The sequence below is a fragment of the Schistocerca americana genome, chromosome 5, assembly GCF_021461395.2.
Source record: "Schistocerca americana isolate TAMUIC-IGC-003095 chromosome 5, iqSchAmer2.1, whole genome shotgun sequence".
Taxonomy (NCBI): Eukaryota; Metazoa; Arthropoda; class Insecta; order Orthoptera; family Acrididae; genus Schistocerca; species Schistocerca americana.
The window spans coordinates 584,552,328-584,580,323 of NC_060123.1; the positions used below are offsets into that span (position 1 = coordinate 584,552,328).

Below are 27,996 nucleotides of genomic sequence, written 5' to 3' on the forward strand. Positions count from 1 at the left end.
CAAATAAACATTATTGCTCGTTGGCTCTGAGCACTATGGGACTTAACTTCTGAGGTCATCAGTCCCCTAGGACTTAGAACTACTTAAACCTAACTGACCTAAGGACATCACACACATCCATGCCCGAAGCAGGATTCGAACCTGAGACCGTAGCGGTCGCGCGGTTCCAGACTGAAGCGCCTATAACCACTCGGCCACACCGGCCGGCCATTATTGCTCGTAAACAGACAGAATGACACAACATTGTTCGATGACACGGTTGGCAATCAGTCACTGGAAAGAGCATGAACTGTAAATTGCCACTTGCATGCGTCTGGGACGATCTGAACTGAAACTACCACATAAAGCAAGTATCAGGAAACGCAGATGCCTCACAGAGATTTGATTGAGGAAATCTGAGGAACTATAATGCAAACAGGTTCATGTTCGACGGGTCTCGAGTATTTCTCGACAGTCTGGGACGCTTAACGTAATAGAAGAGATTGACAAAAAAATCGAAAAAAGTGACTCATTACTTCATAGTTTCGTCTGGTAAACGTAGAGGTTTACATCATACTACAGTGGCTGCTGGCTTGAATAGAAGTGTTGTGCATCAGTGGGAGGTGTACTCCTACGGTTCCGAGAACCTGCTTTCCAGCTAGCGTCAGGCAACATAATACTTCGTGCAGCATACATTTCGCGGAATGGGAGAGGCGGTAACGATTGTTCTTAATGCAAGCCACTCACAAATAGGTGACAGGTATTACAGACGTATATCCTGAGGCTAGCGGAGTATAGATATACAAGCTACTGAGACAAATCTTTTAATTTACGTAAACAGTAATTTTCGGTGATGAATTTCTTTATATTTCTTTGGATCATATATCTGCTATGGGGAACGCCCCAGAAGCAGGCTAGAAACAAATCTCCCTTATTAAGACAAGGATACGGTCTCTGTTATGGACAGCGGTTCGCAGACTTGAAGTCCATCAGTTTCAGTAATACTGCTCATGACTCCCCACACCAATACACTTGACCGAGACAACGATCCACTTTTACTAAAAATACCAAAAAAATATTTTGCACGGACATTTTAGGTCAAGCACAATCATAAAAAATTCATGCTATCGTCCCTTCCTATGTAACAGTTTTAACACCCGAATAGCAAGACGGAAAACGGGGTGCAATTACAGTCCAGGCTGTCAGCAAGCGAGACATGTAGCCCAACACACCTTAGGGAAACGAATAGACAAGTTGTCAAAATATAATAGGAAAACTGATCTACAGCAACGTGGTATCCTACAGAGTGCTTAGGGTTGTTTCTTTATATGTAGATAAAATAATTCGTTTCGAAATACAGTGTCTCATTTTCTATGACAGCAATACCAGAAATAACAAAACAGTACTATAAATACAGCATACAATTCAGTCATCATTCAACGTATAGAGTGTTGTAGTAGCGAAGGATTTGGCACTGAGATAAAACATACTTTGCGCAGTGCTCGGGCGTTTCAACAAGTGACTTCAGCAATTACTTACAGTGAGCGTATTACTTTGCTTATTACAACGATGTGAAGCTCTGTAGAGAGCTAGTGTTCTACCAGTGTGAGGAAAAAGTGCATTCCGAAAAAGGTCTGATTCATTGCAATTGCCGTCACACGAGGCACACATGCATTTGTCACGCTTAGCTCTGCGTCATCTCATCCCACTTAGCCAGCAGATAAAAAGATCAGCTGACTGCCATTGTTGACAGCTGGGATCGAGAGATTCGGAGGACGACGCCCACATGCTAACTTCAGCACTAGGTAAGGGTTCATTCGGCGCCGCTCCAAGCAGCGTTACGTCTGATTCTTCGGTTAACTGAGTTTAGGTTTTATGTTGAATTGACAAAGCTATGCTAAAAGGGTTGGTTTCTGTTCATCTTTTATTCTATGAAAGGACAGATGGAATTTGGGTGCGGAGCCTTAGTCACCAATAACGTCAGTCTGGTTATGGAAGTTTTCGAAGAACGAGGCCTGACGTCGGTAACATTAAAATCTGAATGCTTTTTCAGGTATGTAGACGATATTTATGTTGTTCGGCCTCATGGAAATGAGAATTTGAACAACTTTTTAGATCATCGAATGCATTTAACCTTAATATTCGGTTCACGGTGGAGGTGCAAAAGAATGTCAGCCTTCCGTTCCTCGATATTTCGGTCAGCCAGGCGGTTGATGGTTCGTCGGGACATGCCGTTTAACGGAAGCCAACTCACAATGATTTGTATCTTCAGGCTGATAGTTCTCGTCATCCGGCTGAGCGTGAAGGGGTACTTCGCACCTTAGTTCATGGGGCTCATGTCACCTTAGACCCTGAAAGTTTGTCAGTTTCGTTTGGCCACCTCAAAGTCAACTCTGTCCATATTGGCTTTAGTGAAAAACCGATCAAATACACGGTGCGCTATGGACAATATGTGACTCGACTGACAGATTAAAATAATGAGGTTACACGTAAGTCTTTTTGTTTTACGCAGGTAACTGTTCCAGCAGGATTGGTCATATTTTGCAGAAGCGATGTGTGAAGTGTGTTTTTCAATAACCATCTAAGATGAGGACCCTTTATGGGCCTGTAGAGGATGAACTTGGTTTGCTCTTGACGGGTCTCTACCGTACCCCTGCAGTTGTTGCATGTCATACATTGGTCACACCACAAGAACAGTGCAGGAGCAGTGTATTGAGCATAAGCATTACACACGCTTACAAAAGCTGAGCAGATCTGTCACTGCATAACATTCTCTTGACTACAGTCATTCGCTAGAATGCAACGACACAGAGAAGTGGCGTGCACTTACAGCTGTTGGGATAGTGTTATTATGGAAGCAGTTGAGATTAAATCAGCAAGTGACCTTATATATAGAGACGGAGATTTTCGCATAAATTCAGCTTGGAATACTGCTCTTCTTCTGGCCAAATAACTGAACGACAGAGTTAATGTAACGGTCTGTTGACACATAGTGCGGATTCAGAAAGTATCATTCTTTTGAAGCACGACTAGCTCTTCATTTGCACGAAGTAATGAGTGGCATTGATAGTGGATCTCAAATTGATTCCATATTTCTAGATTTACAGAATGCTTTTAACACAGTTCCTCCAAAGAATCTTCTAATCAAATTGCATGTATATGGAGTATCTTTTTTTAACTATGCGAAGGATTCGTCGTTTCCCGTCAGAAGTGATACCGGGCGTTCCCCAAAGAAGAGTTACAGGCCTTTGCTGTTCGTAATCTGTATAAACTATTAGGAGATAATCTGAGCAGCTCTGTTATGTTTGCGGATGATTTTGTTATTTACCTCTAGTAAAGCCATCAAAACCAATTGCAAAATTATTTAGACATGGCATCTATATTGTACGAAAATGGACATTTTCTCTAAACAAGGAAACATGTGAGCTCATCCACATGAGTACGAAAAGAAATCCGTTAAACTGCGGTTGCACGATAAATTATACGAATTTAAAAGCTGTCAATTGAACTAAATACGTACGAATTACAGTTACGAACAATTTAAACTGGAGTGATCACACAGACAATGTTTTGAGTAAGGCGAACGAAAGACTGCGTTTTGTAGGCAGGACACTTATATAGTGCAACAGGTCTACTTTGAGACTGCCTACACTACGCTTGTCCGTCCTCCGCTACAGTATTGCTGTGAAGAACGGGATCCTTACAACATAGGATTGACGAAGGACATCAAAAAAGTCCGAAGAGGGGTAGCTGATTTGTATTATCGCTAAATATGGAAGGAAGTCTCAAGGGTATATTAAGCGAGGTGGGGTGCCAATCATTAAAACAAATGTTTTTGGTTTTGGCGAGATCTTTTCACGAAATCTGAATCACTAACTTTCTCTTCTGAATGTGAAAATAATTTATTTTCGTCAACTAAGTACAGAGAAATGGGCTAAGTCAGAACTCGTACAGAAAGTTTTAAGTGTTCATGTTTCCCATGCGCTGTTAGCGTGAGTGCGTGTGTGTGTGTGTGTGTGTGTGTGTGTGTGTGTGTGTGTGTGTGTGGTCCTTCTGCACTGTCGCGCATACCGAGGTTGTAAATTTTCTTAAACAGAGCCCTCTCTCGTTGCATTTGTGTGTTGACAATGGTGGGTGTGCACCTGTCGAAACATAGGTGTTTGTCGAAGGCGTCACCGACTGAATTCCCATAATGTGTTTGAACATAGCTACTCTGTTGTAGTTAAAAACATGAAGCTAGACCACTCGTCTGTAACATGCTGAAGATTTCATCATCCGTATCGAACGGTTAAACGGCCATGGACGACTGGCAAAGACCTCGACAGGCAGCGTGGCTAACAGCTACATGGCGTGGCAACAAGCGGATCGATCATGCCAAAGTAGTCAGGTTAAGAACATCGATCCTCTCGAATCCTTAGCTTTGACGCTATCCTGGCGTGTAGTATCGACATAGACAGTGGGTTTGCTGGTGCAGCTACATAAATCTGAAGATGATCCGGGGTGATCGAAGCTAGTCATACTGTATAAATATGCAACAGGGACTGGACAAAAAACTTACTTATTAGGGTGGCCACACGAACCGCAGTCAGCCTCCTCCATCTTCCTCGATTCATGTAGTCGTCTCCAGCTATTCCCATCATACACATATCCTCTCTGACCCGTCATTCCACCTCAGTTGTGGTCTTCCCCTCGATCTGGCGCCTATGATGTGATGATCCACCACCTGGCTGGCAATCTGGCCTTCTCTACGATCCCATGCCACTTCCGTCTCCTCTTTCCAAACACATCCAGAATGTCCAGCGACTTGTACAACTCCTCCAATTCGCGGTTATTCTTTTTTCTCCTGCCGTCTCCACCCTTCATTGGCGTAAAAATCTGTCTCAGAACAGCACTCTCAAATTTCAGGAGTTTTCTTTCGATCTTTTGTGTCGTAATGAAGATCTCTGCTTCGCATAAGACAGCAGGCTGCATTGATGTCTTGTAGATTCTGGATTCTTGCCATTATTTCATGGTCCACCTCAATCCTTTCACTGAGTCTTGCCTCCATATCTGAACTCTCTCTCTTTCAAAAATTTTACCATCTACCTCTAAAACTGTGTGCTTTTTCTCTCCACTACGATGTATCCGATCTTATTCATATTCATCCTCAATCCAGACCTCATTGCCTCTCCCATTAACATTCTTGTCATCTGAACCACATCTTGCTCATTCAGTGCTATTAAAACTAAATCATTCAGCACAGTCTTGATACTTCTACCTGGCGGTATTCCTGTCTCCAGGCTTGCTATCTTTCTCAGTGCTCTTTCCAGAACCGGCATAACGAGAAGGGGGGAGAGGCAGTCTCTCTGTTGCACTCCACACTTCACATTGAATTTCTCTGATGTCTTTCCATTCACCTTCTTTATGATTTTTGTCTCTTGAATACGTGCTTGTGCTAATTTTATTAGTTTCCTGGGAACCTGCGCCCTTTCCAGTTCTTGCCATATTGCTTGCCTGTTTCCACTACCATACGCATCTTGGAACAATGAACATCTCTGCGAAATTCCCAGCTCTTTGATAGCATTTGCCTTGATTTTCCCTCTCTAAAACCTGCTTGTAGGAATCGAAGTACTTCCTCGACGTATCCTGTTAGCTGCTTCATCGTGCTAAGGATCATGTATGTTGTGGATAGTAAGGTAATCCCTCTGTGGCCCCAAATTTTGTACTGTCGAATTGAGCTATGATGAAAAAGACCGCTTCAGCTGTATGATAAATCTTTATTTCTGATCCAACTAGTTTCGCGGCGTTAGATCCACATCTTCAACAACGTTTGGAACGAATTATACTGGATCCCTGAATACGTGGGTTTAATGCTGCGACACTACACTCCTGGAAATTGAAATAAGAACACCGTGAATTCATTGTCCCAGGAAGGGGAAACTTTATTGACACATTCCTGGGGTCAGATACATCACATGATCACACTGACAGAACCACAGGCACATATACACAGGCAACAGAGCATGCACAATGTCGGCACTAGTACAGTGTACATCCACCTTTCGCAGCAATGCAGGCTGCTATTATCCCATGGAGACGATCGTAGAGATGCTGGATGTAGTCCTGTGGAACGGCTTGCCATGCCATTTCCACCTGGCGCCTCAGTTGGACCAGCGTTCGTGCTGGACGTGCAGACCGCGTGAGACGACGCTTCATCCAGTCCCAAACATGCTCAATGGGGGACAGATCCGGAGATCTTGCTGGCCAGGGTAGTTGACTTACACCTTCTAGAGCACGTTGGGTGGCACGGGGTACATGCGGTCGTGCATTGTCCTGTTGGAACAGCAAGTTCCCTTGCCGGTCTAGGAATGGTAGAACGATGGGTTCGATGACGGTTTCGATGTACCGTGCACTATTCAGTGTCCCCTCGACGATCACCAGTGGTGTACGGCCAGTGTAGGAGATCGCTCCCCACACCATGATGCCGGGTGTTGGCCCTGTGTGCCTCGGTCGTATGCAGTCCTGATTGTGGCGCTCACCTGCACGGCGCCAAACACGCATACGACCATCATTGGCACCAAGGCAGAAGCGACTCTCATCGCTGAAGACGACACGTCTCCATTCGTCCCTCCATTCACGCCTGTCGCGACACCACTGGAGGCGGGCTGCACGATGTTGGGGCGTGAGCGGAAGACGGCCTAACGGAGTGCGGGACCGTAGCCTAGCTTCATGGAGACGGTTGCGAATGGTCCTCGCCGATACCCCATGAGCAACAGTGTCCCTAATTTGCTGGGAAGTGGCGGTGCGGTCCCCTACGGCACTGCGTAGGATCCTACGGTCTTGGCGTGCATCCGTGCGTCGCTGCGGTCCGGTCCCAGGTCGACGGGCACGTGCACCTTCCGCCGACCACTGGCGACAACATCGATGTACTGTGGAGACCTCACGCCCCACGTGTTGAGCAATTCGGCGGTACGTCCACCCGGCCTCCCGCATGCCCACTATACGCCCTCGCTCAAAGTCCGTCAACTGCACATACGGTTCACGTCCACGCTGTCGCGGCATGCTACCAGTGTTAAAGACTGCGATGGAGCTCCGTATGCCACGGTAAACTGGCTGACACTGACGGCGGCGGTGCACAAATGCTGCGCAGCTAGCGCCATTCGACGGCCAACACCGCGGTTCCTGGTGTGTCCGCTGTGCCGTGCGTGTGATCATTGCTTGTACAGCCCTCTCGCAGTGTCCGGAGCAAGTATGGTGGGTCTGACACACCGGTGTCAATGTGTTCTTTTTTCCATTTCCAGGAGTGTAGTTGTATCAGAAATAAAGATTTGTCATACAGCTGAAGCGGTCTTATTTATCGTCGTTTAATTCCCCTATAGTTGCTTAATCTCATTGGGTCTCCTTTATTTAGTATTCTGCAAATGACAGAGTGCTTCCATTCTGCCCGGGTCCTCTCCTCCAAATTAAACAGATTAAGTCGTACAGTCTCTTGCAGGATCTCTCTTCCCTCTTTCAGCATCTCTGCAGGTAAGCAATCTATTCCTGGTGCCTTTCTTCTCTTCATCATTTTTAAGGCTTCGTCTACCTCTTCAATCCCCCACAGTTCATTATCTGCAGCTGACGTTGTTACTCCGTCTTCTCTGTACAATTCTTCCACTTCTTCTTCAGATGCTGCTGTCGCAACGCTGCTGATGGTGTCGTCCACATTCAAGAGATTTGCGAAACAGTTTTCCCATTCCTCCATAGTTTTCGTTTCATCTGTTGTCATTTTTCCTGCTCGACTTTTGGTCACGTCAGTTCTTAAGTCATATACTGTAAATGCGGGTCATTCCACGTCAAATCAACAAATGAAACCATCGTTTTCAACCTTACCCCCTTGGATTTAAATGAAATTAAGTATGCCTATAGTACTCATAAATAGTAGCACAAGTTAACTTTTTCACATTTTTCTGATAAAAAGTTATCGAGTAATGGACTTCCAAAAATTTTAAAAATGACAAATTTTTGACTCGCTGAACAATGTTGTTTTCTTTATAACTCGTGTTCTAATTAAGCTAGAACAATAAAATTTACTTCATTGGAAAGCTCTTTTAAAGAGCTTTTATATGATACCAAACATCATTAGTTTAATATATATACACAAATTGTTAAAAAAACAACATTGTTGAATTTACCTAATTTTGAAAAACTGTATTTTTAAGATTCTCAAAAAAATAGATGTGAAAAATATACTTTACATCTACATATTCTGAAAGTTTCAACTTGGGATGAGCATGGAATCACAATCAAAAGCAATTTTATGTTTACCACAATTCTCCAAAATCACAGTCAGATACGTGAATTTCTATTATTTTGCTACATATGAAAATATTACAGTGTTAGATTTTGTTACATGGTCCACAAATCGTACTTTTGAAATGAATAACTGTTTATTAAACTTTGATGCTAACTATTTATTAATAGCTGTAAAACCACGGGAAAAAAAGGAAGCCATCTCTCATTTTAAAGATTATATATAAAATGATTCTTTGGTGTTACTATCTGCAGTCTATTCAGTATTTTATCTCTGGTTAATATTGTCAGCAATTTTCACCTATTGTTGAAAGTGACCCACACGTTCTTTTGTTGTGAGGCAGCTGTAGTGAAATTATGTGATTAACTCTGAAATGTGTTTTGAATCTAGCTTAAAGGTACTTTTGTACAAACCTCATAAGAGTCTGTAAATTTGTATGCCTACAACCAGCTAATGTTTGCATACTATTAACATAGTGAAATATTTTTTTACAGGAAGTGAAAGAATAGAGAAGTAATATTGTGCAGTATCGAATATAGAAAGCTGGGGCATTCAACTTCAAAAACATTTTTTTAATTAGTTTGTTCACTTGAGAAATATAAAATGCCTAAAATTTCAGCTTTGTGCTATAATCCATTTAATGAAAAGGGCCAAAACTACCACAAGAAAAACTTACGGCCTGTTTCACAATGGATGATAGCAAGAAAACCTTTCTTAACTTTAAATCAAAAAGTGTGTGACAACTGCCATAGAAAAATTGCAAGAGTAGAAATTTGTGATATGTCTAGCACAGAAAATGATGATGATCTACTGTATTGTGTGGTGAAACAAGAAAGTGAAAAGCTTTTATGTGATAGTGACGTACAAGACATTGCAGCAAGTGAGGCCTTAGAAAGGTAGAATCGCCAATTAAGAAGAAACAACTGTGTGAAGCAAAATATCCTAAGGAAAAACTAATTAAATTAACTTCAACAATTCAAACAAAGGTATTATTGCTTCCTTCCGAAAAAGAAGAAGAGGTACATGATCATGTAGAATCTGAGATGATCAGTCAGCTAAAAGATAAATTTCGTACATGTACATCTCGAAGTAAACAGATGGAAATTCTTACCATTTTACCTAAAAGCTGGAGTGTTAAGAAGCTTCAAGATGAATTTAATGTAACAAATGACATGGCTCGAAGAGTAAAAGATTTGGTGAAGGCCAAGGGAATTTTGTCTTCACCAAACCCAAAACCTGGCAAGACTCTTGATCAAACAACTGCTGATTTTGTTAGTAACTTTTATTGTTCTGATGAGATAAGCACGGGAATGCCTGGGAAAAAAGATTTTGTGCTTGTGAGAGATAACGGAGAAAGACTGCAAGTACAAAAACGGCTAGTTTTAAGCAATTTGAAAGAAATTTACACGAACTTTAAAGACAACCGTCCAGAGTTTCCACATTGGATTTTCGAAGTTTGTAGACCCACGTCCCAAAAATTGTGTTTTAGCTGGAAGTAGTGGTACACATAGTGTCTGTGTGTGTACTACCCATCAAAACTTCAAACTCATGCTGACTGGAGGTAACATTCCTCAGCCGACAAAGGATGAAGACAATCCAATAAATACTTACAAAGACTGCATTGCAAGAGTTGTATGTAATCCGTCATTACCTGCTTGTCATTTTGGTGAATGTAAATTCTGCCCTGGCCCAGAAACATTCAAGACATATTTACAAGATTTGTTGAATACTAATGATATTGATAATCATCTGACAACTTTATTGATTGTTTTTTTTTGATAAATTAAAATCGCTTACACGACATTCATTTGTTGCTAGTCAACAATCAATCTTCCAAAAGAGACTGAGAAATTAAGTTAGAGAAGGCGAGATCTTAGCGATCTGTGACTTTTCTGAGAATTACTCCTTTGTCATCCAGGACGAAGTTCAAGGCTATCACTGGACAAACATGCAAGCAACTATTCATCCCATTGTTGCTTATTACAAGGATGGGAACAAACTCGAGCACACAAGTCTTGTAAACATATCAGAATTCCTAACACATGACACTGTTGCTGTGAATTTGTTCCAATCGTACTTGATGGACTTCCTGACTGTTAAATTCGGTAGAAAACCAAGAAAAATATATTATTTCTCTGATGGAGCAGCAGCTCATTATAAAAATAGGAAGAACTTTATCAACCTGTGCCATCATGAAGAAGATTTCCAAACTGAAGCTGCATGGCATTTTTCAGTCACCTCGCATGGGAAGGGAGCTAGTGATGGTGTTGGTGGAACAGTTAAACGACTTGCAGCTCCAGCAAGTCTGCAACGGCCATACAGTGATCAAATAATGACACCAAAACAACTTTATATGTTTGCCAAGGATAACATAGAAGGAATGAACTTCAAATTTGCTACTAAAGAAGATCACAAAAATGAAGAAATGAAGAGATTTGAGAAATGCTGCAAAATTGTAGGGACACAAAAACTTCACACTTTTATTCCTTTTAGCAAGGACAAAATAATAACAAAACTCTGATGATAGTAAAATTGAACTGGTGACAATTTCTGACAGTCATACAATACCGGTCAAAGACATAAAAGGATATGTTGCTTGTGATTATAATGGACACTGGTGGTTAACCTGTGTCCTTGAAAAAAATTAGGAGAAAGATGAAATCACAGTTAGTTTCTTACATCCACATGGACCGTCACCATCTTTCACATTTCCGATTCATCCAGACATTCTTTCCATAAACAGTAAGGAAGAAGTGGCAATCGTGAACCCTCAAGCTGCTACAGGGCGAACAATAAGTTATCCAGTGCATAAATGTTGATGTGCAACAGACTGATTAGTTTGAAGTTTGAAGAAGTGCACTAATAGGACGCTTGTTTGTAAATAATAGTAATTACTAACTGAATTTAGGTCTGATCTCAGGTATTCATTTTTCTGTGATTTTTAATTTATTTATTTATTTTAAGTTTTCATTTTGTATTTATTAATTACAGAAGCGTAAAACATATGTTCTTTTGTCAATTATAAGTTATTTTTAATTTCCACATTTTACAACAACATACAGCTGGTGAGAAGTAGGCCTAATATCTAAAATAAATTAGTTTTTACGAATTTTTAAAGCACTACCCTTAATGTAAAATTGCTTTTGATAGTGATCCCATGCTCATCCCAAGTTGAAACTTTCAGAATATGTAGATGTTAAGTGTATCTTTCACATCTATTTTTTTGAGAATTTTAAAAATACAGTTTTTCAAAATTCAGTAAAATCAACAATATTGTTTTTTAACGATTTTTGTATATATATTAAACTAATGATGTTTGGTATCATATAAAAGCTCTTTAAAAGAGCTTTCCAATGAAGTAAATTTTATTGTTCTAACTTAATTAGAACACGAGCTGTAAAGAAACAACATTGTTCTGTGAGTCAAAAATTTGTCATCTTTTCAGTTTTTGAAGGTCCATTACTCGGTAACTTTTTCTCAGAAAAATGTGAAAAAAATAATTTGTGTCATGATTTATGAGTAATATATGCATACTTAATTTCAAAAAAAATCTGAGAGGGTCAGGTTGAAGCACTTGTTGATTTGACATGGAATTGTCCATGCCTCTTGTATTGCCTACTGTTCGATCCGTTTCTGCCAGTGTCATCTTGCTGTTTATATACCCTCAGTTTTCTGTTCGGAGGACATTTCTTGTTTCTCTAGATGCCTCCATGTAGGTCTATACTGGAAAGTAAACGATATATAAACATTTTTTCTTAGCTTTATCGTTGTCATAACGAGTAAGAGAGATTTTGCCTCAGAGGCTTCCATGCCTAATCCCGCCACCAGCCAAGAGGGTGCTCTAAAAGTCCAAACCTGCGTTTCCTCTACAGGCACTTGGGGGAAAACTAACCTGTTTGCTTAGATGGGACAGCAATCAATCCACCACTTCGTTATCATGATTTAGAACCACTGGGCCAATCATTCGACAACAGCCATCAGTTTCTGTTCCGTCTTGTCCACCTGAGGGAGCGTTGCATTCCTGATGGCCAAAGTGAACATAAATTACATCGTCGTTTCCGTGTTGTTACAGATGCGGCAGAGATGACGGCATCATCGACGCCTCAGTACGAGCTGGTGCCCCCTGACGGCGGCTGGGGCTGGATCGTCGTTCTGGGAGTCTTTCTCAGTCACGTGAGTTCTTCCTGCCAATTCCTGCCAATTCTGTTTAATCCTATAGCAGTTGTGAACTGTGTATGATACTAGGCCGAATAATAGAGGTGTAGTTGAGGAAAAAAGGGTAATACAGTTGTTTGGAACACCACGCTAGAAAGTATTAGAGTGGAGGGCATTCTATCGAAAATGATATGTTATCCGTTAGACTATTTTATGATAAATAACGGTAGTTATGTGTGAAACTTATTTGGCCGTAGACTTAGGAAACTATGTGACAATACCTCCAGCTAGCAATGTGAAAGCAAGTACTTTTAAATTCCCATGTATTCTGATCTACAATCGCCTTTACTTCCCTATTTTTAAATACGAACATAACTAGAGAAATTACTGTTGATGTATTCGATATCAGTTGATGTAAACTGAATCTGACTATCTGTAAATGAGACTGAACATAAACAATAGTTATAAACAATACATAGAATGGCTATCTGATGAAACTATCACACACAATGGCTAACTGTTGAGTAACAAAAATAAACCCTGTAGGAAAAACACACGAACTCATGTCATATGGAATTTTGTAAATGAATATTGTCCCAAATTGTCTCTCAAAAGGTTCATTTAGGCCCCACAAAATGTTGTTACTTGGGTACCTTGTCTCTTCTCTGTCGGCACGCAGCAAGAAAGTGAAGTGCCGAACTGCATGTATCTGAAATAAACCACTGCGCGGCAAACTATCTCATCCTCCTTTATTCCATTTTCGTAAATTAAACTTTACTCTTTGCCTTTCTGACTGGAATACTTTAACTAACAGTGGGGGAAGGAAGCTAAGCAAAATAATGAACACATGACTGATTGTTCACGCTGGACCACAAAAAGTAGATATTGTTAAAAACATAACTCTTGCAGCAAAATAAACTCACTGCAGATGACCTCTTTTTCAAATAAAATCGTCTTCCTCAGTTATGTATCAGGGAGTATGTCTGTTCTTTGTGCGGTACGTCCGCCATCCAAGTTTTTCACTCTGTCACGACACAACACTATATCTGGCTCTCAGGTCGATAACTGTTTCGGACTCCTTCGCTCGCATGAGCTCTGCTCAATAACACAATCTGTGGCAGCCAAATAACACGTTATCCCTCATGTCTTCAGCCTCGCAAAATTGCTCACAGTAGTAAATCTTTCACTTAAACTGTCAAATATACCAAACAGTCATTTCTCATGATATATATACATCCTTCGTAATCATTCTCCTAATACGTGTACCTCTCATTCATATGGTCGCGCGTTGCCAACTTTTGGCTGATTCTTATTCAAACGCATAAGATCTAGTTCCATCAGACCGAGCAGTTGAAGTTAAATTTAAGAAGCCATAAAATCTAATAATGCTGTAAGGAGGGAGGGCGCAAAGTGTTAATTACATGTGTATACTGGGAAATAATGTTAAGGCGGATGAAGAGTTTATCAGTTATTATCACCCACTACTCGGAGAGGAATGCTCTGGATATTGGAATATGTTGTCTCAGATTACTGAAAATGTTACATACGAATATACAGTTCGAATGATTGATATATCTGTTAATTAATAGAATGTCTTTGACAATGCATAAAGATAAAGCTGCTGTCAGGAGGTTTTATCCGAGTTTTTGATGTCATCAGTAATCTAACTGCGAGCGGTGAGGTAATTATTCATCTGTCAGAGTTCATAAGCATGCATCGTGCGCATGGGTTTGTAAAAGGCTACAGTGCGCACTATTGTTTATAGGGGTATACATCAGCTGTGAGCAAAAATAGGATGTAATCTAACTCTGGCCATTTTACAAGGCATTGCACAGTGGAGACAAAGAAAAAACCGAAAACACATTATCGCTAATTACGCTGAGCTTGCTTTGCGGCCACGTCTCGAAAACCGCAGTTATTACTTTGGCGACCACTAACCTTTGTCAAAGTCTCTTTATGTTTCTAGAGTACTATTTCTGTGGAAAAAGAATTTCATGGGACCTCACTTGTCTCTGAGATGAGATACACTTCCACCAATTTATCAGACCTTAGAAGGAATAGGTTAATACGACATATCGTTAGGCCTGAAGGAATAGTTAGTTTGGTAATGAGGGAAGCGTAGGGCATAACTACTTAAAAGGGTAGGCTGAAACGGATATAGGTTGCAGTAACCACGCAGAGATGAAGTCACTTGTACAGTATTCGTTAGAGGCGACATTACCAGAATTTGAACTTATGACATACGTGAAGGAACAGCTACCCACATAACTGATGTGTAATCTTATCGTTTCTTAGTAACTCGGTCACTATATCAGGCTGGTGCGTAAGTTCGTAGCGTTTTCCCATAAGTTTCATAAATAAAAGGAATACACATGACAGAGACCTTATTCCCCAATAACATATTCTCCTTCACTGTTTACAACAGTCTGCCAACGCTGGGGTAGCTTTTCGATTCCGCGATTGTAGAAATGACGTAGTTTTGAGGCGATGAACTCGTCGAGCCCTGCTCGGACCGCATTTTCATCCGGAAACTAAATTCCTTGAAGGTTGTTCGACAGAGAGCAGAGAAGTTGAAAATCCAAGGGGTAAGATCAGGTGAAAAAGGTGGGTGCGGGATGCCTTCCCAACTCAACTCCTGTATCGAGTTTTTTGTCAGTCTAACAGAATGCTGGCGGGCGTTATTGTGGAGTAGCATCACCTCACGCTGTCATCCTGGTCGTTGTTCTTGCATTGCGTCTGCAAGAAGACGTTTCTGTTGTTGACAGTAAATGTCACCAGTGATGGTCACTTTTCGGGGAAGCAATTTGTAGTACACCAAATCGTCGCTGTTCATCTACATCTACATCTACATCTACATGGATTCTCTGCAAATCGCATTTAAGTGCCTGGCAGAGGCACCTTCACAATTCTCTATTATTCCAATCTCGTATAGCGCGCGGAAAGATTGAACACCTATATCTTTCCGTAGGAGCTCTGATTTCCCTATGTAGGTAGGTGTCAACATATATTCGGAGGAGAAAGTTGGTGACTGGAATTTCGTGAGAAGATTCCGTCGCAACGAAAACCGCCTTTCTTTTAATGATGTCCATCCCAAATCCCGTATCATTTCCGTGACACTCTCTCCCATATTTCGCGATAATACAGAACGTGCTGCCTTTCTTTGAACTTTTTCGATGTGCTCCGTCAGTCCTATCTGGTAAGGATCCCACACAGCGCAGCAGTATTCCAAAAGAGGACGGACAAGCGTAGTGTAGGCAGTCTCCTTAGTAGGTCTGTTACATTTTATAAGTCTGCCAATAAAACGCAGTCTTTGGTTAGCCTTCCCCACTACATTTTCTACGTGTTCCTTCCAATTTAAGTTGTTCGCAATTGTAATACCTAGGTATTTAGTTGAATTTACCGCTTTTAGATTAAACCAAAGTTTAACGATTTCCTTTTAGCACTCGTGTGGATGACCTCACACTTTTCGTTATTTAAGGTCAACTGCCACTTTTCGCACCATTCCGACATTTCTTCTAAACCGTTTTGCAGTTTGTTTTGATCTTCTGATGACTTTATTGGTCGATAAACGACAGCGTCATCTGCAAACAACCGAAGACGGCTGCTCAGATTGTCTCCCAAATCATTTATATAGATAAGGAACAGCAAAGGGCCTATAACACTACCTTGGGGAACGCCATAAATCACTTCTATTGTTTTCTTCGAGGTAATTCATTATGTTCGAACAGAATATATGTTCTGAAATGCTGCTGCATATCGACATTAACGATACGGGCCTGTAATTTAGTGGATTACTCCTATAACCTTTCTTGAATATTGGTGTGACCTGTGCAACTTTCCATCTTTGGGTACGGATCTTTGGTCGAGCGAACGGTTGTATATGATTATTAAGTACGGAGCTAATGCATCAGCATACTCCGAAAGGAACCTAATTGATATACAGTCAGGACTAGAAGATTTGCTTTTATTAAGTGATTTGAGTTGCTTCACTACTGCGAGGATATTTACTTCTACGTTACTCATGTTGGCAGCTGTTCTCGATTCGAATTCTGGAACACAGGTATTTACTTCGTCTTCTTTTGTGATGTCATTTCGAAAGGCTGTGTTTAGTACCTCTGCCTTAGCAGCACTGTCTTCTATAGTATCTCCATTGCTATCGTGCAGAGAAGGCATTGATTGTTTCTTGCCGCTAACATACTTCACATACGACCAGAATCTCTTTGGGTTTTTCTTCCGGGTTTCTGGACAGAGTTTCGTTGTGGAAACTGTTATAGTTATCTATCATTGAAGTTCGCACTACATTTGAGCTTCTGTATAAGATCGCCAATCTTGGGGGTTTTGCGTCTGTTTAAATTTGGCATGTTTGTTTCGTTGTTTCTGCAACAGTGTTCTAACCCGTTTTGTGTGCCAAGGACGATCAGCTCCGTCGTTTGTTAATTTATTTGGTATAAATCTCTCAATTGCTGCCGATACTATTTCTTTGAATTGAAGCCACATCTGGTCTACACTTATATTATTAATTTGGAATGAGTGGAGATTGTCTCTCAGGAAGGCGTCAAGTGAATTTTTATCTGCTTTTTTGAATAGGTATATTTTTCGCTTATTTTTCGAGGATTTGGGGATTAAATTATTCAATCTTGCTACGACAGCCCTTTGTTCACTAATCCCTGAATCAGTTTTTATGCTCGTTATTAACTCAGGATTATTTGTTGCTAAGAGCTCAAGTGTGTTTTCACAACGGTTTACTATTCGCGTGGGCTCAAGAACTAACTGCTCCAAATAATATTGAGAGAATGCGTTTAGCACAATTTCGGATGATATTTTATGCGTATCTCCGGAATTAAACATGTATTTTCGCTAACATATCGAGGGTAAATTAAAGTCACCACCAACTATTATCGTATGAGTCGGGTACGTGTTTGAAATCAAACTCAAGTTCTTTTTGAACCTTTCAGCAACTGTAGCATCTCAATTGGGAGGTCGGTAAAAGGTTCCAATTATTATTTTATTCCGGTTGCCAGCAATGACCTCTACCCATACTAACTCACACAAAGTATCTACTTCAATTTCGCGACAAGATAAGCTATTTCTGACGCAGCAAACACGCCACCGCCAACCGTGTTTAGCCTATCCTTTCGGATCACCGATAGGTTCTTCGCAAAAATTTCCGCTGAGCTTATATCCGGCTTTAGCCGGCTTTCAGTGCCTGTAACGATTTGAGCATCAATGCTTTGTATTAGCGCTTGGAGCTCTGGTACTTTCCCAACACAGCTACGACAATTTATAACTGTTATACCAATGGTTCCTGTATCTACGTTTTTCCTGTGTTCAGCCTGCACCCTTTGTGACTGAAGCCCTTCTTGTGTTTTCCCGAGACCCTCTAATCTAAAAAAAACGCCCAGTCCACGCCACGCAGTCCCCGCTACCCGTGTAGACGCATCCTGCGTGTAGTGGACACCTGACCTATACAGCGGAGCCCGAAACCCAACCACCCTTTGGCGCAAGTCGAGGAATCTGCAGCCAACACGGTCGGAGAACCGTCTGAGCCTCTGACTCAGACCCTCCACTCGGCTCTCTACCAGAGGTCCGCAATCGGTCCTGTCGACTATGCTGCAAATGGTCAGCTCTGCTTTCATCTTGCAAGCCAGACTGGCAGCCTTTACCACTCCTGTGTGCCGCTCGAAACCAGAGAGAATCTCTTCTGATCCAAAGTGACACACACCATTGGTACCGACATGAGCCACCACCTGCAGTTGGCTGCACCCTGTGCATCAAATGCATAACATTATTTTTTGTGGATGCGCGCAGATCTGTGTAGGATGAGCTGCTGCTTTGTCTTGTCTCAATTATTCCTTCCTTTTCTTTGTGTTAGCAAAAGGACACCATCTGTCTTCGCAAATAACGATATAGATAGGAATGGTGGCGAGCGAGCAGCGATACACATATGGCCACCCGCTGACTTTAGTGATTTTGGCTTAGAGCATGCGGTGCCCATACACCCGATGTTTCAACCTTCCTCGCTGTATGCAAATGTCGCACAGTGGTGACATCTTCACAGTTCATCACTTTTGCCAGTTATTGAGTATACTGACACGGATCATTATGGATTAAAGCGTTTAACCCATCTTTATCCAACCCAGAAGATGTTCTCGAACGTGAAGAGCCACTAATGTGAAAATGATCGTCCTTAAAACGAGAAACCATATTTTCTTGGTGTGCTCTGCGCAATAGTTTTATCCCCATACACGGCGCAAATGTTTGTGGCTGCCTCCGCTAATGCCATCGTCTACTGAACTCAAACAGAAAAAATTGTTGAAGTGCTCCGATTTCTCCAATTGTCACTTCATTTTCTAGCATCCGTAGCTCCACTCACTATCTCCTTATAACAAAATGACAATACGTAAACTCAAATAGCAACAGTGAACTACAAATAAAAAAATGACAATCATAAATAAAGCCTTAACAACCGGAATACTAACATGCAAAACAAAAACACTAAGAACTTATACACGAACATAACATCGCAAATAGTGAAGGTTTGCAAAAGAATAAAATAGTTTAGCAAATAGAACCTCTAGATTATACTCCTACAGCCCTCATTCACTGGAAACATTCCGGAAAGCCTTTTGTGTATTTCAGATAGCAGGTCTTAATGAAGATTCCTCCCATAGGTCAGCTTGTTTAAGGGGGGAAACAACATTAGGAGGCGGTTTGACACTGATTTTTTGGGATTTTTTTTCGGGTTGGAAGAATTGATTAGAATTTAATCAAATTTTTACATCATTTCATTCATAATTCGAAAAGTTTCTGTGAATGTTTTTGAATAATTTCAGCCAAAAATAACAAAGTTACGATGTGATGTCCGCTGAAGGTTGTGGGTATAGTTCCCCAATTGCATGCAGTGTAGCAATACCGATTTTCATCTGAAATCAAATAGGTTTTGATTTTACATTAATAACTTATTTTCTAAGAATATGAACCTCAATGCAGGTAAAAATAATGAAAATTACAAATTTTTCAGGCGTTGGAACAATTTGATTCGGTTTTCACGATTTTTTCTCTAATTATGCAAAGAAAAATACCCTTAAAATCACGATATCATCTCACAAGTTGGTTCATATAATTCTTAATACTGTAAAGAATCATACCATCGATTTTCATAATATCGGTGCTGTACTTTTTGAGTTAGACAGCACCCAAATGTGAAAAAAGTCATTTCGAGATAAACACGTTTGAAAAATAAATTCTCGGAAACTAGAAATTCAAGGAAGTTAACAGTAATGTAAACTGCTTACCGATTAATCTGCGACTCCAGCACCGTATAGCAATCCTTCTTCTTACTCGTAGGCTTCGTTTTGCGCTTGCAGCAGTGCTTTCCGAGATTTCTGACCTTCGTTCGATTCCAATGAACGACGTCGATTTTGCCGGCTCACGCGCTGGTTGTCCATTTGTTCTGCATAATTAAAGCTTTGCGTGCCTACAACAATTCCTGGCTCGTTCATGACTATCAGAAGGGATGAATTTCCTTCATTGAAGAAGCCCGTTGCTAAATACGATGCCATTTTACCGACTTTCCGGAGTGCAAGTGCTTAGGAGCTAATTCCGATTTAGTGGAATTAGAACGCTCATTCTTTGATTAATCTTCTGCGCTCGAACATGAAGCCGATGTGCGCTCGGTTCTATGCTCATAAAATCTAAACGAATGCGAATTTCGCTTTGAAATTTTGACAGCGTATTCTTGGATATTTAAGCTAACGATTTATGCAATTAAAAAAACATCGCATTTTTTTGAACCTTCTAATGTGGTTTCCCCCCTTAATCCCTTGTGTAATACCTGTCACTCGAAGTTTTACGTTTGCTAAGAGTCATATTATAGTAACTGCACTGCTTTATGAAGCAGACTGTCGGTAGGGACACTCTGTAATCCCAGACTGAGCGGTGTGAACTGCTGCTAGTCCATTCACAGCGTCGCCGAGGTGTAGACGGAGCAGATGCGCCACGCGCCATCGCACCCCAAGAGAGAGGATATTCTCCTGTCGCCAAAGCGCAGGCGCTCTGCTAATCTTCTTTGTATGGAACGCCAAAGCGAATTAGAGGCAAGCGAGGATCTCAGCTACGCTTCAGGGACCGACTGAAATACTTCGGGCTAGCTTGACGTTGGCCTCCCGCTAGCAAGTTCTAACTACGGTTCATAGGAGGAAAGATACCACCGAGTTCGTTATGCACAAAGAACTCTCACTAGGAGGGGTTTTTAATTCTCTGAGAGAGCTGGTGTGATTAAAACAACTGTAATATCTGAAATGGTTTATGTGCAAGTGCTACATATATATATTCACTGATTAACAGCATAACCACCATAGAAAGATGAGTGTCAGAAGCGACATTTGCGATAAACTTAGCATCAAAATCAAAGACCTCTTAGGAGTCGAAGTGAAGAAATTCTACTACCTAGGAATGTAAATAACGCTTGACGGTTCAAGAAAGGAGGATATAAGGAGGGGACGAGCACAAATATAAAGGACATTCCTCGCTAAAAGAAATCTACAAGTATCGAACACACATCGTAATTTGACAAAGCAGTTTCTGATATGGAACGTACTCATGGTTTGTGGAAAACCGTAAAACAACAGAATAGAAGCATTAGAGATGCTATGTTACTGAAGGATCCTGAAAATGAAATCGACTGATAAGCACTGGAAGTGTTCTCTGTAGAATCAGTGAGGAAAGGAGTACATGGAAAACGTTGATAGGCAGAAGGGTCAGTGTGACAGGAGAGAAGACAACGGAGAATAACGTACCGGTTAGATAATCTTTCATTTTTGTTTATTTAACTAGAATGTTATCATTACAAATGAGACGAATTTCATGACTGCAGATGTTTCATTTCCATTTTGCCAGAGGGAAAATACAAATCTAACGAAAAAATACAAAAGACTGTGTTCTTAATTGGATGTTCTGGGTTCAATTCCACGTAGTGTGCTTACCACCCAAGTGCAAACACTTCAATTCGACCCCTCTTCGGTTGACTGTGGGGCAATGTAGTAACTTATTTTTCATGTAGCTTCCGATTTGGAGTCCAAGCTTTTACGCCACAGCATTATACGAGGTAACTATCGTTAATCGAAGCCCAGGTATCACCTTTCGTAGTGTACACGAAGCACTCCATCTAACCTAGAAAACCTAGAAAAATACCTCTGCGACGAATCACAGTTGTCGATTTCATTGGCCGTGAACATCCACTTAATGAGTTTTTGTATTTAGTGCAGTTGAAGACTGACTGGATGACGACAAAACAAACAGAAAATTGAGGCAGGCCCGGGATGCTTAAATAGTTTTCGGAGCTAAGTTTCCAGTACGACAAATTATAAACTTACAAAAGGTGTGTTTCACCAGTTTCGACTTACGGCTCTGGGGCATGGAACTTGAATGCGAGACCTAAGCGAGAAAACGTGATGCGTGATTTGAACTATAGAAATGGTAGGAAAACAAACGGATAATGGAATAAATGTCTGTGAAACACATATTTATGACCTATTTTCTCAGTATTGATGGAATAAGTAGTTATGGCGATAATGGAAGTTAAATGTGCGATGGGTACAACATGAAGACAGGAGAATGGATGATACATGTCTTTGATACTAACAGGTAAGAGAAGATCGGGAAGACGGGTAGATGTTAGGTCACATGCAAGAGCAACAGGGTGTGAAGAGGTCTTGAGAAACCTTCTTTCTAGCACTGTATGCCACATTTTGTGCAAATTATAAATGATTTCTTCACGGTTATCCGTGTGTATAAGTGCTTAATTAAATGGCTCCTACTTAAACTCACATTAAATTCATAAATAATTTGTGATATCTTAGGTTTTCTATATTACCAATCATTTACACCTCTTTGTAAAAAAGGGGACACGAATCGTAAGCTCTGTAAGAAATGTATTCCCCTTGATCAAATGAATCGAGCTTGTGTGTGTGTGTGTGTGTGTGTGTGTGTGTGTGTGTGTGTGTGTGTGTGTGTCTTGGGCCGTAAGGGAATACTATGTTGCGTTCTGCTTTGGAGAGAAAAAGATGGACTTATTCACGTGTTCAGGACAAATAAAACTAGGAAAGTAACTACAGATATTTACAGTATCTAGTACTACACTAAAGTGAGTGGCCAGAAACCACGGTAAGGGTCACATTTAAAGATGTGCCATGTATGACGCCCTATGGTGCGACTGGATGCGAGACATGGCGCCACTGTAGACATCACATCTGAGCAGTCTGTTACAGGCAGGAGTGTAGTGAACATGGCACCAGGTGGCCAGTTAATCGGCTGCATCGGTGCAAGACACGTGATCACAGCGTATCAGAGATTATAGAAGAATTCGGCTTTCTAAAGTCAACGCCGTCTGTGGGAGAGACAACGCTTCGAAACGCGTACACTGCAGCCTAGCACGATCAAAGGTGTTCAAAGAACGGACGTCACGTCGTCATCGCAAAGACATTCGCAGCGATCGACCAAGAACGGCTGGGCACACTGTTCTTCAAGTAGTTCCAAAATTCGTCATTATCGTTACAGGCTCGTTCTGGATGCTCCCGAATGGGTCTCCCTGTAACGGGAAATGAAAGGTTTTGGTGTAACGTTCATGGCTCACCAACATTGACGATATGGAGAAGAATTGCAACAAAAGAAAGGCCGTGCCTCGTTTACAGTAATCACACCGACAATTCCTCTCGCTTGATTTAGAGAAACCACATAAAAAAGCAGATTAGCTAGACAGAGATTCGCACCCTCTTGCTCACACAGTCAGGTCCACTGTGTTAATTACTCTGCAGATTCGCTCTACATCCACATCTATATTTTACCTAAGAAAGCCACTGTAAATTGAATAGCACAGGGTAAAACAAATCACTATTAGCAACTTTCATATTTAATTCGAACATGCAGCGGTGGAAGAGTGGCTATGTACACTATGTGATCAAAAATATCCGGACACCCCCCAGAACATACATTTTTCATATTAGGTGCATTGTGCTGCCATCTACTGCCAGGTACTCCATATCAGGGACTTCAGTAGTCTTTTGACATCATGAGAGAGCAGAATGGGACGCTCCGCGATACTCACGGATTTCGAACGTGGTGAGGTGATTGGATGCAACTTGTGTCATACGTCAGTACGCGAGATTTCCACACTCCTAAACATCCCTAGGTCCACTGTTTCCGATGTGATAGTGAAGTGGAAACGTGAAGGGGCAGGTACGGCACAAAAACCTACAGGCCGACCTCGTCTGTCGACTGACAGAGATCGCGGACAGTTGATGAGGGTCGTAACGTGTAATAGAGAGACATGTATCCAGACCATCACACAGGAATTCAAAACTGCATCAGGATCCACTGCAAGTACTATGACAGTTAGGCGGGAGATGAGAAACCTTGGATTTCATGGTCAAGCGGCTGCTCAAAGCCACACATCACGCCGGTAACTGGCAAACGACGCCTCGCTTGGTGTAAGAAGCGTAAACATTTGAAGATCGAACAGTGGAAAAACGTTGTGTGGAGTGACGAATCGCGGTACACAATGTGGCGATCCGATGGAAGGGTATGGGTATGGCGAATACCCGGTGACCCGGTGAACGTCATCTGCCAGCGTGTGTAGTGCCAACAGTAACATTCGGAGGCGGTGGTGTTATGGTGTGGTCTTGTTTTCCATGGAGGGGGCTTGCACCCCTTATTGTTTTGGGTGGCACTATCACACCACAGGCCTACATTGATGTTTTAAGCACCTTATGGCTTCCCACTATTGAAGAGCAATTCGGTGATAGGGATTCCATCTTTCAACACGATCGAGCACCTGTTCATAACGCACGGCCTGTGCCGTAGTGGTTAGCGACAATAACATCTCTGTAATGGACTGGCCTGCGCAGAATCCTGTCCTGAATCCTATAGAACATCTCTGGGATGTTTTGGAATTCCGACTTCGTGTCAGACCGCACCGACCGACATCGATACCTCTCCTCAGTGCAGCACTCCGTGAAGAATGGGCTGCCATTCCCCAAGAAACCTTCCATCATCTGATTGAACGTATGCCTGCTAGAGTGGAAGCTGTCATCAAGGATAAGGGTGTGCCAACACCATATTGAATTCCAGCATTACCGATGGAGGGCGCCACGAAATTGTAAGTCAATTTGCGCCAGGTGCCCGGATACCTTCTATTTTTATTTATTCTCATTATTCCTACTCATGACATGTGTCAGAAACAGCAGAGTTGTCATACAATTTTCTTCAAACACTGATTCTCTAATTTTATCCAACAGCGTATCCCATTTAACACCGTAAGCATCCCCATTACACTTCCTTACTGGCTGTGCCGATATGTCACAATTTTAGTAGGGCGTCTCATTTTTCTTTCGATGTCTGCTATCAAGAGTAGTTGGCAAGGTCTCGAAAAGCAGCAGCCAGATCTAAGCCTCTTTTTCAAACATACCTGAGTACATAATTTACATAACACAACATGCTTTCAAGATATTCCCTTCGTATATAAAATGTTGACCCATGAATGAATAACAACACGATCTGACTTCCATTTGTGAGATGTTCGAAAGTATGAAGCAACGATAAATATAGGGAATTATGAACAAATGTTTAAGTAATACATGATTACGCCCAATACTCCCAAGTATTCAATAAAGTTTGCTCACTTCAGCTACGATTTCGCACAAAGATTATGCGAGTACATGGCATCTGACCAAGGAAACGTGATATATTAAAAGCAGCTTCAATATAAAGATATAAAGATAACTGTAGAGAATTTGAAATCACTTTTGATTATGTTCATGAAATAAACTCGAAAATCTACGTAAGGAAATTACATATTTCGTCCATGGGACCACGTAGAATAAAAGACCACAGATCATAAAAAATACCACAAAAGGCGCTGCATATAATCTCTAATTCCTGCTATAGTATTAACTGAGAGGGATAGTAAGGTGAGTTATAACCTATATATATTCACTGCTGAGTTAATGAAAGCCCGACATCGATCCATGAACGTGAGACACAGGCACTTGCCTGACACAAATGAATTAACGTTCGTCGCAAAGAAAGTGCATCTCTAAAGCTGAAAATAATTGATGATGAAATATTTCGCTAAAACACGCTAGTTAGCGCAGTCTCGTCATAAATTCCTGTACTTTATAGCGCACAAACGGAAATAAAACATTACACAAATTCGTCGAATTTGAACCAACAGAATCTTGAAAATTGCAGGCAGTGTTCACGTTATGTGACTAACCCAGCAGTTCTTTGCCACTCCGTCACATGGGAACATTAACTTAAATCTCAACCGCTGTGACTGGGCACTGAGACACCGCTCCGAAGTACCGCGTGCAGCTATCCTTTTGATAGGCAACCAAAGAGTGTGTCACTTATAGTAGTCGATGAGCATGCATGGTGAGTCTTTGCTAGCAACATGCAACTCGCCTAAAGACAAGTAACATGAAAGATATACTCCAACAGATGGCTTCCAAGAATTCCAAAACTAGTCACATTAACAACTTGTAAGTGACGACTTGTACGTAGACCTCTTTCCCAAAACCCTGCTTAAAATCTTATGTCGTCTATTCGTTTTCCCTACTACAGATGGCACATGTTCGTCCCACTTCATAGGATATGACAGACTCAAACCGTTTACCGTTAATCTTGTTATCGGATGCTATTGTTCAATAAGGGTAGAAGCTGAAGCAATGGATAACAATTTGTGCCATAACTGGGATCTGAAAACTGGTTTCATGCTTATTAGGCAGAGGTGCTAACCACTACACCACCGTAACATTGTGGCCATCATAGCTGCACGAACTACCCTTCTTAGTTGCCCCCCCTAACAAAACCTTTAAATCACACCTTGAGCCCATTTTCTCTTTCTTAAATCGTCAGTATAGCCGAGAGCCTGGCACTGGAGTAGCACCCCAGCTTTGTACGGAATGAGGAAATACTCCCTGTACCTCAGGCGTAGATGATGTATTGATCTGGTGGAATTACATTTTCCTGGAGACGTATAAGTCTCAACATTATCTTCGATAAAGTTGACAGATGGGTCTCAACTTTATCTGATAAAGTTGACGACTCCAGGAAAATGTAATTTCACCAGATCAATGGATGCTATTGTATTCTTTCTTTGGTATAATGCGCATTGCTTTGCACTTACCATCATTTAAGGAACACCGCCATTCAGTACATCAAGTGGAATATTCAAGAAAGAATAGGCAGTATGGGTTGCAAAATGGTTTTTTGCTTATCTAATTTGTGATGCGTTTTACTGTCACAGGTGCATCATCAGATACCCGTTATCAGACACCCTTGATAGTGAAACACTTCACAAATTAAATAAATAAAAAACCATTTCACAACCGAGACTGCCTGTTCTTTCTTGAACAACTCAGGAGGTTGCTGTACCATTAGTCGAAAGATGAAGAGGTGTGATTTCCAAGTGGAATTGGTTCCAGAATTAATCTTTGACTCGACAGCCAAGTGCCCTCTGTTTCGAAATATCCATTCAAATTAGAACTTGTGCCAGACAAGCACTCGACCCTGGGACGTTATTTTTTCCGGGCAATGATCTAGCCTAATCAGCTATCTACGCGCAGCTCACGAGCCGCCATCGCAACGCCACATTTGTGAGTACCACTCTCCAAGAATCCCCACATCACAGAAGGTCTCTTTCACACTTCGGTGAACTAGCGCTCCTAGATGACGGCTTCAAGGTTCGGGTTCCAGTCTGTCGTAGTTTTATACTGTATATGTTGTTCTGATTTTCTTTGCCACCATTAAGTGATAACTGCCTGTAGGCAGCACCTAATAACCTGACCTGATACACAGTTTTTGCAGACTGAAAACGTTAGTGCCCCCACAACATTTTCTTGGAAACACACGTTGCTGTTTCCTGTCCTTGCATCATTGTTCAAGTCAATCATCCATAAGCGAATATATTCCGTGTGATTAAGTTCTTGTTGTCAATCGAACAGTATTAATGATGATTTATTTTGTGCGTACACCAGAGCGTTGATAAACGGAGAATTTTATTTTAGATTATTTCATACTTATAACATATGGACGGACTGAAAACAGTTTTGTGTAGGTGATTTCCAGTTGTTTACTCCGAAGTTACGTCTTTTGGCGTCCATACCTTGTGTGAATGTGCACGGTATGTGACTTTTGATATATAGTTTCTAGGAGAATATGTCCACAGGCATTAGTCCATATTAAAATGAACTAAGGGGCGAAACTGGTCAGTAATTCTAGAGAAGATCGTTATTTCAACGAAACGACCTGCTGCAAATGATGTCATTCTTTCAGTGTCATTGTGACGAACGCCTTTCAGAAATCTACCTGTTCACCCTGTGCCTTCACATAAGTTTCTTCCTGAACACTGATTCTTTAAAATAAAGCTACAGAACTCACAGTAGTCTCTGCGATTATGTAAGAGGCGGACGTTGGGAATAATGGACTGTAAAACAGAGATCACCAGATCACCATTAACGGAGAGAAGTCTTCATAGGTAAAAGTATCCTAAACAAGTGTTGGACGACCATTAATCGTCGCGAGTCCCATGAGGC

General features: G+C 41.3%; 1 protein-coding gene across 1 annotated transcript in view; it reads left to right on the forward strand.

Moving 5' to 3' along the window:
• LOC124615500 (monocarboxylate transporter 12-like) overlaps positions 1-27,996 on the forward strand; it is a 204,558-nt gene that overhangs the window by 54,383 nt on the left and 122,179 nt on the right. The window contains exon 2 of the mRNA XM_047143450.1: positions 12,324-12,424. Within this exon, the coding sequence (XP_046999406.1) occupies positions 12,335-12,424 (90 nt within the window). The 5' untranslated portion in view covers positions 12,324-12,334. The remainder of the gene's footprint in view (positions 1-12,323; positions 12,425-27,996) is intronic.